This window comes from Ochotona princeps, chromosome 7 (assembly GCF_030435755.1).
Source record: "Ochotona princeps isolate mOchPri1 chromosome 7, mOchPri1.hap1, whole genome shotgun sequence".
Taxonomy (NCBI): domain Eukaryota; kingdom Metazoa; phylum Chordata; class Mammalia; order Lagomorpha; family Ochotonidae; genus Ochotona; species Ochotona princeps.
Window position 1 is genome coordinate 3,526,950 of NC_080838.1, and position 19,456 is coordinate 3,546,405.

Genomic DNA, 19,456 nt, shown 5'->3' on the forward strand with positions numbered 1-19,456 from the left:
CCGGTACAGAAACAGATGAGGATATTAATGAAATAGAATAGAAACATCAGAAGGGAAACCACACATGTATTACCAACTACTCTTTCACAAGAAAACTGAAAATAATCCAGGAAAAAAATTCTTGGCCATTCAACAAATGCTGTTCGGACAACTGGATAGCAGCCTGCAGAATCAAGAAACAAGACCTGCACTTGCCATATTATACAAAAAAAAAATCAGCTCTAAATGGTTCAAGGACTTAAATATACACCGAGAAACCATCAAGGTATTAAAGAAAAATAGAGGAAGCTCTCTCCTAGGAATAGGAATGGAACTAGACCTCTTAGGAAAGACCCCAAAATCATAGGTAGTCAAAGATAAAATAACTAATGGGACTATATCAAACTAAAAATCTTCTATGCAGCAAAGCAAATGATTAACAAAATGAAGAAGCAATTAACAGAATAGAGAAAATTTTTGCACATTACAAGGGTGATAGGGGACTAATATCCAGGATTTACAAAGAGCTTCAGAAACCCAGGGACAGAAAAATCAATCAATCAATAAAGCAACCCTGTGAAAAATGGGCAAAGGAAATGAACAGAGATTTTTCAAAAGAAGAGATCTAAAGGCTAACAGACATATGAAAAGATACTAAGGCTACCTAGCTGTCAGGAAGATACAAATTAAAACCATTCAGACTGGCCTACATTCAGAACTCAACTAACAACACCTGCTTGCAGGGGAGTGGGAAGAAGATATCCTCCTTCACTGCTGGTCGGAGTACAGGCTAGTACGGCAATTATGGAAATCAGTATGGATAGTGCTTAGAGAATTGCAAATGAACCCGCCACATGAACCAGGTATTCCACTCCTAGGAATATACCCAAAGGAAATGAATACTGCATATATGAGAGGCAGCTGTAGTCCTATATTCACAGCAACAAAATCTACAGTAGAAAATATATGGAAACAATCAGGATGCCCATCCAAAGAGGAGTGGTTAAATAGGGAGCGGTAACTCTATTTTATGGAGTATTACTCAGCCAATAAAAGAAAGGAAATCATATCATTTGCAACTAGATGGTCACACCTAGACACCATCATCTTCAGTGAAATAAGTCAGTCCCAAAAGGACAAATACCATATGTTCTAATAAAAGAAAACCACTATGAAAATTAGACTTCTGTGTTTTCTTTCCATCACCTATGAACTGGTTATTCAATGGCATATTTTTTAACTCTATGGTACTGTATTTTTGCTTTGCTTTGTCTTTGCTTTAACATCATATCTGTTATCAAACTTATTTGTGGCTTCTCAATTAAGGCAATGTATAGTAATGGAGTAAGAGACTATTTGGCTGTGTAATGAATGGCTGCTCTACGGTACAGTGCCACAACAGATCTTGAACCCAAAACATCACACAATTTTTGATGATGTCTCTCCTGTGAGCCAAAATAAAACTACCCTCCTAAGAAACTCTTTTCAAGTGTTATAAAGAACATCATAAAAATCTTACTAATACACATAACAGAAGAAAAGCATGGCTTTAGCAGTCAACTTGACAATAAGGCAAACGATGTTTTTCATGAAGACAAGGAATAACTGGGCCGCAGCAAAATGCATAGATATAATGGTTATATATAAATATATAATATATATAAATGTCTCTTGCACATAAGGCAAATAAGCATTATGTAGGAAAATTAAACACTCAGGTAACCTAAGTATTTAAAACAAAGGACAAACGAGTAAACACTTTACAATGAAAAATGCTGGAATCACTAAAATTTCATTATTTAGCCTATAATATTATCTAATTAAGTAACAATAAAAGAGCTAAAAGTGTTAAGTGTTACCATTAAGAAACTTACCTTTTCCTTTTACAAACATATTCTTTCTTTAAGTCATGGAGTTCTCTCTCGGCAAACCGAGCTGCCCACTGAAAAATAACAAAAGATGGAGAAACATGCAGACAAATGTTAGATGAAAATGAGCATGAACATCCTACAGCATACAAATATCGCTGTCAATGTATGCATCCCCTGAAATGAAATGCAGATAAAACATTTTGAGTTGAAGGATCTTTTGGAAAAGGAAATATTTCAGGTAAGCAGATGACATGGGCCTAAAACTGGAGATGACTTGTGCACTTGCCAATGAATGCTGCTCTCTGATGTGAGATGGAGGACTGTTCGATCAGTCAAGTAATATGCTAAGGGCAATGTGGGAGGATGCAAGCTTCAGGCAATGGCAACAGAGACTCAGAATCATTACACATGGCAGCTTTGTATATTAGCCTCAAGGCGATCATCTCTACAGAAAATTCACTATGATTCTGTGAAACCATAAAGGTCTAAAACAGTTTTGCAGCATGTGGTTAAATGCTATTTTAAAAAAACAGATGAAATTATCAATGCATGTTGTACTTCCAGTAAGTTCATGGCGCTGCATATATCATATCCCATTTTATTCAGTACGAGGTAAAGATAAAATCAAATGTTACAGAGAACAAAGCTTGCACAACCAAGTGAATATCAACAGCATGCAATAATCACAACCATTCATGTGGAAGGTTAACCCCATTCTGAGAGATCTCCAGATCATTTACACAATTATGTGAGACTTTGGACTGGAGAAACTATTACGATCAATTAGTCTTAACATTTAAAGATAGATACAGTCACTTAATTTACAATCATGGTAGAGGCATTTAGCTTAATCTGCAATTTCTACAAATAAAATGGAATCCAATAACAAATTTTTACTTTAAAATGAATTCCAATGTAGAAAGAAACTTGACTCCCCAAATTAAAGAAGCACAAAAAACATATCTCATTCATTACTATCCTTCATATCAACATTTGGTGAAAAACTATGCCAAAATCATTGTTACCGAAATCAACAAATTATTGGATGAGTAATAATATGGAATCAAAATTGCTTGATCTTTTGTTTATTTTTATAAATTTCTGTTTATTTTTATTTGAAAGTCAGATATACAGATAGGACTATCTTTCATCCACTGAATCACTCCACAAGCATCTACAAAGGCCCAAACTGAGCCTATTCAAAGCCAGGGGCCAGGAGCTTCTTTTGGGTCTCCACTGAAGGTACAGGGTCAAGACTGGGCCATCAACAATATTCCCAGACCACAAGCAGGGAGCAAAATGGGAAGTGGGGTGGCTAGCACATAAACTTGTACCCAACTTGGATCCCTGCAAATGCAATGCCAGGACTTTAGCCTCTAGTGTATTTTACTAGGTCCATTTGTGAATCTTTTGTAAAATTAATAAAACACATCTGTATTTATGTACTAGGCAGAGAAGCATCACAGATAATAAAGAACCAACACTAAAGACATATGGTCAAAAATAAATACATACAAAGTCAGTACTAATAGTTAAGACCTCTCTTATTCTTTTATTTGAATAGTAACGAGACATTTTTTTCCAACACCTGTTCACTCCTCATTTGCCACACAGCCAGAGACAGGACGGACTAAAGAAGAACCCAGGATTCAATCTGGGTCTCCCACATGGGTGTCAGGGACCAAGTTCTTCAACCATCAGCTGCTCTAGCCTAAGGTGCACATTAGCAGGAAGCTGGGTAAGAAGCAGAGGAGCCTGGACTTAAATCAGGCAGCCCAACAGAGGACCAGGTATCCTAAGCAGCATCTTTACTGCCACATGAACTGAACACCTAGTTCTGAGTCTACAGCTCATTCTCAAAGGTTAAGACAAATTTCAGCCAATGACTATGTTATACTCCAAGACACTATGTTCAAACACTGAGCACTCACATCTACAAAGCCTTCTAAGAGGTTTGCTGATGAGAAAGTGACATTCACTCACTAATGGAATTTGAAACTATCTCAGGGTAAAGACACAAAGAATGATCACAGTAAGGGCTGCTGTTGGGCCTTGAAGGCAAGCTGCCACTAAAGACAGCCATGTCCCACTTTAGAGAACTTGGTTTCAATTCGTGGCTCCATTTCCTTGTTCTGAATTCCTGATTAAACAAATCCTAGGAGACAATGATAACTGTTAAGTACCTGGATCCCTTGTCACTCAAATGGAGATGTAGACTGAGGTCCAAGCTCTCAACTTCAACCATCTGGGCTCTGACTAGTTTACTTTCAGTGGACTGAAACAGCACTTTCACTCTTATTCGTATTTATGTCCTTCCTCCCCTCTTTCTCCTTCATTAATATCCTAATTATTCTCTCAAATAGTTTTTAGAAATACTTTCACTTCCACAGATACAATGTTAATAGTACTGTTATTTAAAAAAATGAAACCTCGTCTTTCCCAATACATACAGAAATGGAGACCATTACCCTTTAAAAAAAAAGGTCCCACGAATATATGTTATGTGCTCAATTATTTGTAGATAATTGACAGCTGAAAAATATACATATATGTATGTATGTATGTTACATATCTATATCTAAAAGATACAGAGAGAGCCCGGCGGTGGGGCCTAGCGGCTAAAAGTCCTCAGCTTGAACACCCCGGGATCCCAGCAGTTCCACTTCCCATCCAGCTCCCTGCTTGTGGCCTGGGAAAGCAGTCGAGGACAGCCCAATGCATTGGGACCCTGCACCTGTGTGGGAGACCTGGAAGAGGTTCCAGGTTCCCGGCTTTGGATTGGCGAGCACCGGCCGTTGTGGCTCACTTGGGAAGTGATTCATAGGATGGAAGATCTTCCTCTCTGTCTCTCCTCCTCTATGTATATCTGACTTTGTAATAAAATCAATAAATCTGTTTTTTTAAAAATATATATAAATGCACACACACACACACATATATACATGATATTTTGAATTTTGGTCATTTTCATGGCCTTTGTACATCTGAGGAACACTACTTTTTCTATTTATTATTTTTGGAGTTTTTTATTTAGAGGAAGGTACAATTTATTATAAAGTTAAATGGAAGGTAAATCATGCAAAAGCTAAAATAGAAAAATAAGAAAGGATGGAGGGAAAAATAATGTGGATAGTACCATGCTTTTAAAATATGCGTTGGAATACAGAAAATTTCTTAATTTTAGGTATATTAATTTAAAACGTTTTGTACAAATGACCTCAGTAATTTATCACCACGCATACAAGACATATTCATCACCAGACATACAAGTAAGTAAGTTCAAAGGAAGAAGGCAATAATTCTAACTGGGTGGAGAAAGAAGGTCAAACAAGTAATAAACAGCTGAAATTATAAGGAAAAGGGAGTAGAAACAGAACAAAGTTCATTAAGTGTGACAGCTGCCTTTTTGTAAAGAAAAATAAATTGTGAAATATTCTTTAGAAATTCTATAATATATTAAGTAAAGAATTCAGGATGCAAATAATAAGATATAGCACAGCCCCTTTCTTGTTAAATTTTCATAAACTTTGTAGCTCAGCAGGTTCAGCCATCTGTATGTTTACCATCATCCAATATCAGAGTTCTTGATTCAAGTCACAGTTACTCTAAGCTTCACAAAGAACTTACTGCCAATGTGCCTTACAGGGAGGGGAGGATGGATCACTGCCACACCTAGGAGGCCTGAAGCTACTGGCTCCTGCATTCTGGAAGGTCCTACTCCTTGATTTGTGGTCTTTGGAGAGTAAAAAATATATAAATCATTGTTCTCTTTCTCTCTTTCTCATTTCATCCCTTTTCCCAGAATTCAAGTAAATAATCCTTGAAAAAGGCTTTCAAAAAGTACACACAAACGCAGCACTCACACACAATTTCTGTTTCATCTGAACGATGATCGGTGTAGTCATTTATGTGAGGATAAGATCCACATAATGAGCACTCAACTAATGTTTCACTCTGCATACTTAACAACAGTGAAACTGGCCCAGGGCAAAATACAAGTAAGGAAATTTCAGGAGCTGCAATCAGCAGTCGAACCAAGTTACCCCTGTCTGTGTTGCAGGCATCCTAACTGGCATTCTAAAACACCAGACCAAATGCCAGCACTGATTTGATTGTTTCAGTAAATCTATAGTACTTTTCTTAAATCTGGAAAATAGCATTTTGCTCAAATCTAGATGGCACACCTTCTATATGTACTAATGTTAAAGTCACACTTACCAAACAAGAATTCTACAAAAACTAATAGAATATGTATAAGACTGGACTCTAAACGACTATGATTTCTATCTCTAGCCTTCACTATCTAATTATGTGATCTTGGGCCGTTTTCTCATCATAAAACCTGAAACGGTATAATCTAATTTATACTTACTAAATGGGTTTAATAAGGAACATGCGCACACTACTTTCAAGTATCTTGCCTAAAATAGCAAGAATTTAATAGACACCATCTTCATCTTTTAAAAATAAGTTCTTGCCTTGCACGCATCAGGATTTCATCTGGGTACCAGATCATGTTCCAGTTGCTCCACTTCCCATCCAGCTCCCTGTTTGTGGCCTGGGAAAACCAGTAATGTATGGCCCAAAGCCTTGGGACCACCCAATCTCATGGCAGATTCAAAACAAGCTCCTGCCTCTTGGCTTCATAATGGCTCAGGTCCAGCCATTGCAACCACCTGGGAAATCAACTGGCTGATGGAAGATCTTTCTCTCTGTATCCCTGCTCTCTGTAAATGTCTTTTTTAATATAAAATGACTAAATTTTGATAATAATATGCATATGTATTTAGAAAGTGCTGAGAAATGGTGAAGAAAAATGAATCAATAATGATGCTAGCTAATTCACTAATGAATCTTCACTTGAACTCTGGAAACCAAAACAAACAGAATGTCAGAGAGGGGAGGGACCTGACAGTCAACACACCACTCTTTCATTCTATGCTCCTCTCAGACTTGCAAGTCTTCACTATAATAACAATGGTAACACCAGTTAACATTGACTTAATGCTTATCAGTGTCAAGCACTTGACAAACATCCCTGAATGCTGTCTCCACCTCCCTGTGACAGGCACTCCCCAGTAGACAGCTACTGTCAACAGCTCTAGCTCTGCTCTTCCTTCTAACTGCTCAAAGTCTACAGCCACTTCACTTCCTCATCATGCAGCACAACTAGTTCCCCAGATGACCCTTTTCTTAATTTGTACCAACACTCAGAATCACTTAAGAGAACCCTCAATGTTACAACTAGAAAGGGCTTTAGCTAGCTCTTTTTCTAATCCCATTTGTTTGACAAATGAGTAAAATGATCCAGAGACCTTTCAGGCTCTTCTAGATAACAAGGGGCAATCCAGTGTCCCAAAATGTAAATACATAAACATGAGCACATGCACCAAGTTCCTCTAACCCTCTCACCTCTTCTAGGCTACTTTGGAAGAAGAAAATGCTAAAAGAAGACTGATGGAATAACCACCATTTGATAATGTATTATTTCTCCAAATGGAATGTAATACCACTACTGATTTTTTAAAATACCATCTTTTTTATAAATTTAAATCCCTAGCATTATCTTCCAGAAGGAAAAGCAAAATTTATTCTAAGAAACAGAGAAATCTTTAAGGCAATTTTTAACTTACCCAATTATGGTGGGCTCTTTTCTTACAATGAATAACCTGAAAACAGAATGCTTGAAAATTAGTTTTCTTAAACAAAAAGAATATCTATCTTTAACATAGGAAGTAACTCACAAGTTAAGAAATAATCCAAGCACATTTTGTGTCTGTAAACACAATTTTCTCCAAAATTTCATGAACACATCATCTATCGTGTGTAAGTACACTAAAGGCAGCTAAAATTTGTAATTCATAAAGCTTTTGGTTTATGTTCCCTTGTCAGCATTCAGCCACAAAAGGAACTTTCAGTTAACAGATAAATAGCCTGGTTGAATATGAGACCCAACTGGTGATTTAAAATCTATTTTTATTTCTGCAATGGAATTCCTTTTGTCAAAGACAGGAGACATGGTGACTTGAGATTTTTTTATTACACATTCTTTGAATCACTAAAAAATGGAAATGACTGACTACCACATTTAGCACTTAAAGAAAGATATAAAACCAGTAAAGGAATCACTTTTCCCTTTCCATTCTACATAAAGGCACAGGATCTGATAAATACATACACACACTCCTAAACATGCACAACACACACATTCAACAAACACAAACACACACTTACCCTTCCTTGGTAATAAATAGTGGTTCTTTGCACTCTTTCTTCAGTATCTTTGGCTTTTTTACTATTTAGAAGATATAAATTTTCAATTATTCATATGTAATCACCATAATAAAATAATATACTCTACCTAAAAAACATACATCAAGAATAACCTATTTACTGGAACAAATAACAAAAACTGCACATGCTGAGAAATACCAAATAGAATTCTCATTTTTTCTTGATCTAATATAAATTCTACTCATTAAGCTTTCCTAAAACAACAGTACATACAGTATTGTAAGTATATGATGAAGATTCATCCAGATATTTATAATCTTTAAATGACTAAAGGAAATGAATTATTTCCCTCACAAAATTATAGACCTTATCAGACTGCACATGAGGGCCTGGTGTTGTGGCACAGAGGGCAACCTACATCACCTGATGCCCATATGGATACCTGTTAAATCCTAGCTACTACTACACATACAATCCAGCACTGTGATAATGTGCCTGAAAAAGTAAAGGATGCTGACCTTTATGCTTCTGCCCTTGTATCAACAGGTGAGTTCCAAAGGAAGATCTTGGCTCCTGGTTTCAGACTGACCTAGCCTTGGGTGTTGTGACAATTTGGAGAGTTAATCAGCAGATGGAAGGGTCAGTCTCTCCCATTCTGTGTGACTGTGTATCTCTTTGTGTGTATCTCTTTGTGTGTGTGTGTGTGTGTGTGTAATTCTCTCCCCCTACCTCCAGGTTCTATCTTTGTTCTGTCTTTCAAGTGAATAAATCAAAAAAGAAGACAAATCAGCTACTTCCTTCATTAAAATAAGACCAACCCAACACTACTCTTCCTGACATATAATGAAGTATCCCAAGTATGCAAATACAGCTGAATCTTACCCTTTGTGTTTAGGTTTTCCAGTGTCCCCTTTGTGAAGTAAGGAAAGCTTCAAGGTAAAAACTAAACTTACTCTCTTATAAACCTATACAAATATTAATTATGGCTCATACATTCCTTTATATGTATGAGCCATATGCCAAATCCCTTCATATCCTACACATTCTTCTCCATTGGAACTAAAGAGTAAAAACCTTGAATGAAATGTCTACCCATAAATTCCCTGATGTAATAGGTAAGACTGGTCCATACTCAAACAAGATTAAAAAATTACACATGCTGAAAGGATATTGCTTTTCCTTTTAAGGTTTTCTATGAAATTTCATAACAGCAAGGATTTGAAATTAAAAAGTAGCAAAATATGCTACTTATATTTGGCTGCTTAAATATTTTTCTGGCTATTCTCCAGGTCACAAAAGAAAAAACATTAATACCAATATAAGTCAACTTCTCTTGTAGATTTGAAATTTGCATCAACAATCGAGATAGCTTTCTTCTCCGGCTGGGAGTTTTCCTCGATCATCAGGTGCCTCAAAGGAAAAGTGAAAATTTATAATGTATTCAAAGCATGTCATAAAGATTTACATTGTTTTAACTGTATCAAAACTGGAGTCTCCGATAAAAATATCCATAATTATCACTGCAAACACAACATGAAAAACTAATATGCAACCATTTCTGATGTAGAAATAACACTACACACTCAAATTTCAAAGCAACAACTCTCAAAATAATCTTGCTATCATAACAGTCTCCAGAGTTTTGTATATGAATCTGGCACAGAATCAAGATTTAAAAGGCAAAATAAAATGCATATAACAGATAACTTATAGATAACATACTCAAATCAGCATTAGACATTAGCAAAACCATATAGGCATATAGGAGGAATCAAGAGTGATCCTGACAACCTCTTAAAAGGAGATCACATGCACAGAGCAGGGGGGGACCCCAGAGTGGAGCAGGTGGACAGGAGGAGGCTTGTATCCCAACCCTGGAGACTCCTGGATCCTCACCAAGGATTATCAGTACAGGCACCAAGGGCTATATCCCAACTGCCAAGGAGACCACGGGGAATTGGACTGCCCTTGTAGTCAAAGAACTCTGAAGTCATCCACTCCCTTTCGGATCTCCCACATGGGATGGAAGAAGCCCAAATCCTTCCTCACAGGATCTAATGTCATCAGAACAATAGCTGGGAGCCCTGAGCAGTCTGCAGAAACAGAACAGTAAATTCCCTTTGAAACTCAAGAGGGGAGTTTTCTCTGGTCCTTACTTATTTCCAGCTTTGGATCCCCACCCTCTCTTGCAATGACCATCGGGATCACTATGGAGCCATTCCCCCACAAAATTAGAATAGATAGGCATAGAACAACAAGGAAAACTTAGAACCAGACAGGAAATGGTCAGCTTGGACTCACATATATCTTACTAGGTGGGACACAAAGATTAGTTACTCATCACTAAGGTATTGAAGATTCCTCTGCACACACCTCTTAAAACGGTTCTGTGCCTCAACTGTTGACATATGCCTTGTTAGAGTTATAAGCAAGTCTCAACTATCCTAAAATCCACCAAGTTCAGTAAAATTTATGCTTCAACACTATAAACTACTAAATACTAAAATGAAAATAGACACGAGACAGCTGAATAGTACCCTATAGCCATTTAAAGGTGCATAGCAGCCGGTTGTGAATAAACTAAAATAGAAATGTCAATGAAGAAGTCACAGGATGTGGTTAAGAACCTGCATTTTCTAACATATTGGTTACTCAATACTATGTCAATTAATTCCATAATGTAGTAATTGTTGTTGATGTCATGCTGTGGCTTTTAATTGGTCAGGATGATATTTTGTCAGTTCTGCTTTCAGACCAGAGATGGTCTCCCCAAGAAACTGTCGAATTTTTATATTTTTTTATTTTTTACATTTTATTACTATTGCTATCATTTTATGATACAGCTCCACATTCCCTTACTCCTCCTAATTCCCTCCTCCCCCACCTAGTTCGTCTATATCATTACTAACATATAGTTCTTCATGCTCAGTCATATGTCCATCATTGTGAGCATGGACAATGGCAGAGTCCAGAATCCTATTGTCAACATATAGTAAACAGTTTCATTGTAAGTCCACCTTTGTCTGGAAGCAAAAATGCATACTACACTGCATCCTCACATCTGGATGGGAGTCTCCATTTCACAGCTATTGTACATCCCCTTAAATGAAAAGTCATGATACAAAATCAACAATAGAAAGAAAAATAGAAATTTACAATGCCATGAAGTTAAATGACATGTTACCAGATATGACAGTCTCCATTACACAGCTACTATACATCCCCTTAAGTGAAAAGACACAAAACAAAATCAACGTCAGGGAGAAAAAAGAAATTAACAACACCAAGAAGTTAAATAACAAGCTATTAAATGACTAATGTGTAGCTGAAGAATGAAAATCAAAAACCTTCTTGAAGAAAATGATGCCACTGCATGATCTACGAGTCATTGAATGATTTCATCATAACAAAGTGTTTTGAAGAGATGAAACTAACAGAAAACAACAAAACCCATGTGATACAGTTTCCGCTGATCTTCGTTGAAGTGTGTCTCCTCCAGACAAGAAACAGATGGGTTTTGTTTTTTCATCCAGTCTACTAATCTGTTTGATTGAACTTAAGCCATTTACATTCAGAGTTTAATATACATGGGTGGTACTTTGGTCCTGTCATTTTAGGAATGGGTTGTTCATTGGTTTAGTCTTCTGTTGTCATTTTACAGGATGTTCTTCCCATTTGCCTCTGGTTTTGGTGGGTGTTATTCCTCTTCTCCGTCAAGAGAACATTTTGAAGTATCATTTGTAGGGCAGGTTTGGAAGAGCAAAAATTTTTTTAACTTCTTTACTATGGAAAAATTTTATTTCATTTTCACAGGCAAAAGAAAGTTTTGCTGGATATATTATCATAGGCCGACAGTTTTTTTCTTTTAGAATCTGGAATATGTCACTCCATTCTTTTCTTGCCTGTAGTTTCCTGTGAGAGATCTCCTGTGAGCTTAATTGGCATTCCTTTATAAGTCAATTGATTTTTTCACGTGCACATTTAAGGATCTTTTCCTTATGTTCAATTGAAGATAGCTTGATTATCATATGTCGTGGTGAAGATCGCTTTTAATCAAGCCTATTGTGAGTTCTATGCCCTTCCTGGAACTTGTTTCCCAATTCTTTCTCCAGGTCAGGGAAATTTTCCTTTAGTATTTCATTAAATACATTTGCAAACTCAGTTTTTCTTTCTGCACCTTCTGGGACTCCCATAACTCTTATATTTGTCCTCTTAATAGTGTCTTTCAATTCTTGAATACTTTTTTGGCCTGATCCAGCTCTGCTTCCAGCTTTTTGTTTGCTTCCCTGATGATTGGAAATATCTTCCAATTCTGAGATTCTTTCTTCTCCTTGCTTCATTCTATTCTGGAGACTCTCCACTGTACTTTAAATTTGCTCTACTGTGTTCTTAATTTCTGATATACCAGCCTCAATTTACTTTGTTGCTTCCTTAAATTCTTTGAACTCTTGCATGAGCTTCTCATTTTTGATCAGAATCTTTAAAATGAGTCTTATGGATTTTGTGTCCCCCATTTTCTCGATGTCTTCCTCAGTGAACCCTGAGGTTGGCATAGCGTTTTGCTCCTTTGCAGGGGAGTTTTCGGTAATATTCATTCTGCCTGTCTCTTATTTTGCTCTTGATCATTGCACTTCTGGTTAGCAAAGTCTTCTCCTTCGGACAGGTTTCTAAGCTGTGTCACGCACAGGTCTACAATGTGATTTTAGTTATTGCAGTTGATACATAACTTTTTGCTTGCAGCCACTTGTGCCACAACCTCCAGCGAGTTCCAGGTCTGGGTTCTTATATTAGATTTCCACCGTGGTCTCCATAGCTCCGGCTCCTGGCTCACCATTTTCCTCCTCTTGTGATAGAGTGCTGAGGCTGCACCGTTGTTTCTGAAACCTTTATCCAACTTTCGATTGGAGCAGGTACCAGGATTAGCAAGACACCAGGCGTCCTATAGAGTTAGGTTGTTGGTGGCACTGATCTTGTCAGAACCTGTTGGACATTAGGTCTGGGTGCCACATGGACCTATTTTGGCCGATATCATGCCACAGTCGGTATTATTTTTCCTGCGGGACCAGTGCAATCCACTGAACTCAGTGAGTTCTCATGAGCTCAGCACACGCGCAGTTCACTGTTGTCCCCTGCAGTCCCAAAGCTATTGCCAAAGTGTGCAAAATGGCGCCTGATGTATCACTACTAAAGTTCTTCATCTGCTGGCTGTCAGATCCAAGGGCTACCCACACCTGCCCTGGGTGGAACCCATAGAATGGCACATCATTGCAGTTCACTGAGTCAGAAATGAGTTCACTCCCAGCTCAGCGCATGCTCCATCCTGTCCCCTGCCCTTTCCCCCTTATGCAAAATGGTGCCCAATTCGGCCCTAGGGATCTGACCAGGCTGTGAAATCCACCCTGTTATCACACTGTCTGTCTGGGATCTGCTGCTCTGTCTCTGCTCCTGGTCAAACAGACCAGCAGGACGGACAGGTCTTTGTCTGGGTTCACCTCCTGAGCTCCCAGTGAAAGTCCCTTCCCACCTGGTTGCTGGTGGAGTTCTGACTGCTGGTGGAGTTCAGATTGCCGTGCTGGAATATCAGTCACTGCAACACCACACTGCTGTACCCAGTGCTTTCCTGTGTCTGTCAGTTTCCAGGTACCCCTCTGCTGCTCTGTCCTTTCCTATTTCCTGAAATATGTCCTCTCTGCTTCATCTGATTAAATGTTTTTCCATCCATTTAAATGTGTCCATACCCTATTCTGCCATCTTGATTCTCAAAACTGTTGAATTTATATGGCCAATAAGATGCTGGACTCTACACATGGTACATGCTTGCAATGAAGGAATCATGACTGGATTTTTCTATAATACTGCAACAAGGTGGACGAAGCCACCATGGGGGAGGGTATGGGGAGGGGTTGGGGGAACCCCAAAGTCTTTGAAATTGTGTCATAAAAGAAATGCAATTTAAAAAGATAAAAGAAATGAAATAACATATACAAATACTATTTTTCCACTCCTATATAAAGCAGCATTATATTTGATACGCAGGAGTAAGCCACAATAAACTGGGTTCCAGCTGTTTTAGATTGGTGGTAAATGATGTGGGAATCCCACATGTAGCTCCTCAGCCAGGCACAGTGCTGGCTGCTGCAGGTATGTGAAGTATCAACCAGCAGATGCAAGGTTTCTCTCTCTCTCTCTCTCTCTCTCTCTCTCATGCTGATTTTCAAATAAGTAAATGAATAAATGATTTTATCAGTTTTAAATCTTGAGTTGGCTTCTGGTTCAAATCAGAAAGAAGCAAAATTATACAACACCCAAAGTAAATTCTGCTGGTAGTATAATCAGTGCTGCCTATTTTTGTTAGTGTGCATACTATTTGCAATAATAAGTACTTATAGAGCCCTTAGATTTTAACATAAGCTGCCCATACGCCTTGCAGATACTCATCTTAATGACTAAAGCAGCTCCTGTAGAAGGGTAGCTGATATCTGAGATGCCTAGTACCCAAATGGGAGACCAGGTTGAAGCTTGTGTGCTCTGCCCCAGCCCTGACTATTTCAGCTATCCTAGGGGGAGAAACAGTAGATAGATCTCTGTTCCGGGAGAAGTTCTGTTGCCTTGCAGACTTTTGCAGAATGAACCAGCAGCAAGTTCATCTTCCTTGCTCTCTTTCGATAAATTTCTTTCTCTTTCTCTCAGTAATTCTGTGTTCCCTGGTATCTAACTTTAGACCATAAAAGGAATTAAGAAAATACTTTATCAGTGATAAAATCCTGAAATGTTAAATGGTGTATCAGTACTTCTAAGGATAACACAAGGCAACATTCACGCTAGATTATAACAAAACACTTTCATCAGTCAACCAATACTTACTATGTTACAGGTTTGCTTTAGTTGTGATTCATTTAATATAGTATTATTGACTTATTAACATTGGGCTCAGAGTCAATAGCCCTGTAATTAACGCCAAAACAAAATTTATCTGACACAAATACATCCTCTTTAAAAAAACATAGTATCATTCTTACACTTAGGAGCAGTGGAAGACATTACTATGCTTGGGGATTATAGTAAGTAGCTAATTAACTAACAACCACCGAAATGTGGCACAATACATACTGTGTATTAGACACTTGTTTATACAATGAGAACTGAAACTTATTTTGCCTTGCTGAATCTCAGCTGGAAATATATGCTTAATAAATTACTAGTTAGCACTGATGTTATATTACAAATGTTAGCAAGCAGGAAATTTTTTAAAACAGAAACTAAAAATTAGCCTGGAATACCCTTCATTAATTTACTAATTAATTTACTAATGAAGTATCAAATTGTATTTTATTTCCCTTTATGATGAAAACCATGAGCTACAGAAATATTTCATAATTGAAATCTCTGAGGCTGGCACGGTGGTATAGTATGTTAAGCCTCTGCCTGTGACACCAGCATTCCATATGGGTGCTTGTTTGAGACATGGCTATTTCCAGGTCTCCAATAAAGCTCCCTGCTAATACAGCCTGGAAAACAGCACAAGAGTGTTTAGGTAGCTGGGTCCCTGTACCCAACTGGAGCTCTGAAAGAAGCTCTCGGTTTCTGGCTTCAGTCTCACATGTATTCAGGCTTGCATAGCTTTAGACACAGACAAAACAGGAGAACACCATTCTCTCATAAAGTTTACCTTAAAAGTGAAAAGGCTTTTAACAAACATTCACAGGACAGTAAGGACAACAAACAAAAATAATAAGGGCTATGAAAAATATAAAGGATAGAACAGGGAAAGGGGTTTCACATAATGTTTTAATTATAATTATGTAGCCAGGGAATGATTCTTTGAAGACAACAATGAAAACAGGAAGATCTCATGAAGCTATTGGAATGACTCAGGTATAAGTGGTAATGGATTACACCAGAATAATAGTAGGCAGCTTGGAGAAAAACAGTCTGTAAATCAACCAAATGGAAAAAAAATCTTTGCACAATATACAACAGATAGTGGAATAATATCCAAGATTTACAGAGAGCATCAGATACTCAAACAATAGCCAAACAAACAACTCCATTAAGAAATGGATGAAGAACATGAGCAGGAATTTGTCAAAAGGAAAAATTCAAATGGCTGGCAGACATATGAAAAAGTGCTCAGGCACCATAGCCATTAGAGAAAAGCAAATACAAACCGTACTGAGGTCCCACCTCACTCCAGTGAGAAAGACCTACACACAGAAATCTACTAATACCACCACTCATAAGAATGAGGGAGAAGGGCACACCTGCTCCATTTTGGTGGGGAGAGTACCTTGTAAAGCCACTATGGAAATCAGTATGGAGAGTGCTTTGGCAAGTGGAAACTGATCTGCCATATGATTGAGGTATCCCACTTCTGAGAATATATCCACATGAATTGAAATCGGAATATGAGAAAGTGACCTGCATACCTATATTTACAGCAGCACAATCCATGATAGCAAAGAAATGGAAACAATCCAGATACCCTTTGAAAGTGGAATTGGTTATACAAAACAAAAACAATGTGGTGCATCTACTTTTTGGATGTAGTTTCCCCCAAAATAAATAATATATTTTCTCTGATGAGAAAAACTCACACAAAATACAAAAAGAATAGAAATATGGGTAAAAAGTATAGACATATATTCCAATAGATGAATTTGAAAATGGAGGATGGCACACCAGTAATGTAAGATATGTTTTGGTTTGCATCTCTACTCCCAACTGAAAGGAGGACTCCAAGTAAGGCTGTCAAGTACACCGTGACAGTCTGATACTAGATTCTATATCATTAGTTATACCTACAACCCCATTATACACTTCAACAACAAATGACGCACTCACGGCTGTTGCTAAAGAGTAATACTATTGTAATAATATAGGAGAAAATGGTATGGGGGAGAATGAGGAGAGAGGAAGGAGAGCGGCACTGGGAATCTCCAAATAAACACATAAAAAGAGGGCAGAGACCATAAAAATGGTCAAAATACATTTATAAAATGAGTAAAAATGTTATTATTTGCCTCCCTGAATTCAATCTTCCATTTTCAAAGTAGAAAGGCTAATGATTAATGATAGCTCATTGATGGTGGAGGCAGGATCAAATCATATCATCTAGAAGCTAGTTGCACCTAAAGAAAGGTTGTAGGTCCCTGAATGGTTGCCAAGAGAAGGCAGATCTCTAGAGAGAGAAAGTTATAGAAGCAGAGTATGTTTCCAGTCTCTCTCTGATTCCTGACCCACTCCATGATAAATGGTCTCTACACTGTTCTCCACCCTCACCAAGCCAGAGGCCACTCAATTTTGAATACTGTACTTCCATCCCATTAGGCAAAAGAAATCTTCCTTAATAAGAAGTTCCTCTCTAGCATTTAAAATGTCATAAAGAGTTTATTAATACAGGATAGAAAAACTGAACTCTAGTATAGCTTGAGGAGTCACCCTGACAAACTAGACAAATGAATATTTAACTAAGACATAGAATACCTGAGCAGGAGCAATTAGCACAAAGGAGAGGTGTCAGCTTTATACATATTAGAGATGGATGCATGCAAAATTAAATGGAACTGAATCCCCTGACCCAGTCAGATAGCATCAATTGTGATCTAATTTAAGGTGATCAGACAGTAAGTATTCACATGAAAATGATTACACAAGCCTTTGTGTAATAGATTAGAATGTCAAATATTACTTTCAATACTTTCTTGAGGAAAGTGTTTAAGATCAAATAATATTTTATAAATGAATCATGAATTGTGAATGTCTAGTAATCACAGAAACAGAATATGAAATATACACTTAGGCTTTGGAGTCTAGTTTTCTTGCCATCCAGTGCAGCTTGTCCTATACTCTTTGTCACTGATGACATTTTGTTTCACTTTCTTTATACATTTATTACTTAAGTTTTTCCTGAAGCTTCTGAATTTCTGCCTTTTTCACTGCAAAGATACTTGTTCAGTCTGGAGATTTAAGCATGTTTCTCAATTAGTAATCCTAGAATAAATGACTAGCTTAGTCCATATTAAATACTGAAAAACATAAAAGTATACATAAAAATCAATGAAGTTTCTTTCAACTTATATGTCAGGTAATCTAAGCATTTAAAAAATGTAAATACTTTACAATGAAAAAATGCTGGAATCACTAAAATTTCATTATTTAGCCTATAATATTATCTAATTAAGTAACAATAAAAGAGCTAAAAGTTGTTAAGTGTTACCATTAAGAAACTTACCTTTTCCTTTTACAAACATACTCTTTCTTTAAGTCATGGAGTTCTCTCTCGGCAAACCGAGCTGCCCACTGAAAAATAACAAAAGATGGAGAAACATGCAGACAAATGTTAGATGAAAATGAGCATGAACATCCTACAGCATACAAATATCGCTGTCAATGTATGCATCCCCTGAAACGAAATGCAGATAAAACATTTTGAGTTGAAGGATCTTTTGGAAAAGGAAATATTTCAGGTAAGCAGATGACATGGGCCTAAAACTGGAGATGATTTGTGCACTTGCCAATGAATGCTGCCCTCTGATGTGAGATGGAGGACTGTTTGATTAGTCAAGTAATATGCTAAGGGCAATGTGGGAGGATGCAAGCTTCAGGCAATGGCAACAGAGACTCAGAATCATTACACATGGCAGCTTTGTATATTAGCCTCAAGGCGATCATCTCTACAGAAAATTCACTATGATTCTGTGAAACCATAAAGGTCTAAAACAGTTTTGCAGCATGTGGTTAAATGCTATTTTAAAAAAACAGATGAAATTATCAATGCATGTTGTACTTCCAGTAAGTTCATGGCGCTGCATATATCATATCCCATTTTATTCAGTACGAGGTAAAGATAAAATCAAATGTTACAGAGAACAAAGCTTGCACAACCAAGTGAATATCAACAGCATGCAATAATCACAACCATTCATGTGGAAAGGTTAGCCTCATTCTGAGAGAACTCCAGATCATTTGCACAATCATTTTGTGAAACTTTGGACTGGGAAAACCATATGATTCACTAGGCTTATCACATAAGTATAGTTAAAGTCATTTAATTTATAATTTATTACAAATAAAAAGAAGTTAATCTGCATTTTTAAAAAATAAAAGTAATTACTCTGATATTTATTAAAAAGTGAACTGCATGGTAGAAACAGCTTGGACAAATAAACCACATATATATTTATAAAATGAATCACTTATTTGTAAACCTTGCCATCATATAAAAATACATGTGTAAATATTATTCCTACATGTAATGATATAACAAGTTTTTACTAAGAAATCATGCCAAAGATAATTACTAAAATAAACTACTGAACTATTGATATGTAGAACCAAAATTATTTGAAATTACAAGGGAAAGAATGAAAAAT

The 19,456-nt window shown here is 37.1% G+C and overlaps 1 protein-coding gene across 1 annotated transcript in view; it reads right to left on the reverse strand.

The window, feature by feature from the left end:
• The window catches only part of LOC131480857 (cTAGE family member 6-like), a 52,860-nt gene that overhangs the window by 14,829 nt on the left and 18,575 nt on the right, over positions 1 to 19,456 (reverse strand). The window contains exon 6 of the mRNA XM_058667334.1: positions 1,854 to 1,921. Within this exon, the coding sequence (XP_058523317.1) occupies positions 1,854 to 1,921 (68 nt within the window). The remainder of the gene's footprint in view (positions 1 to 1,853; positions 1,922 to 19,456) is intronic.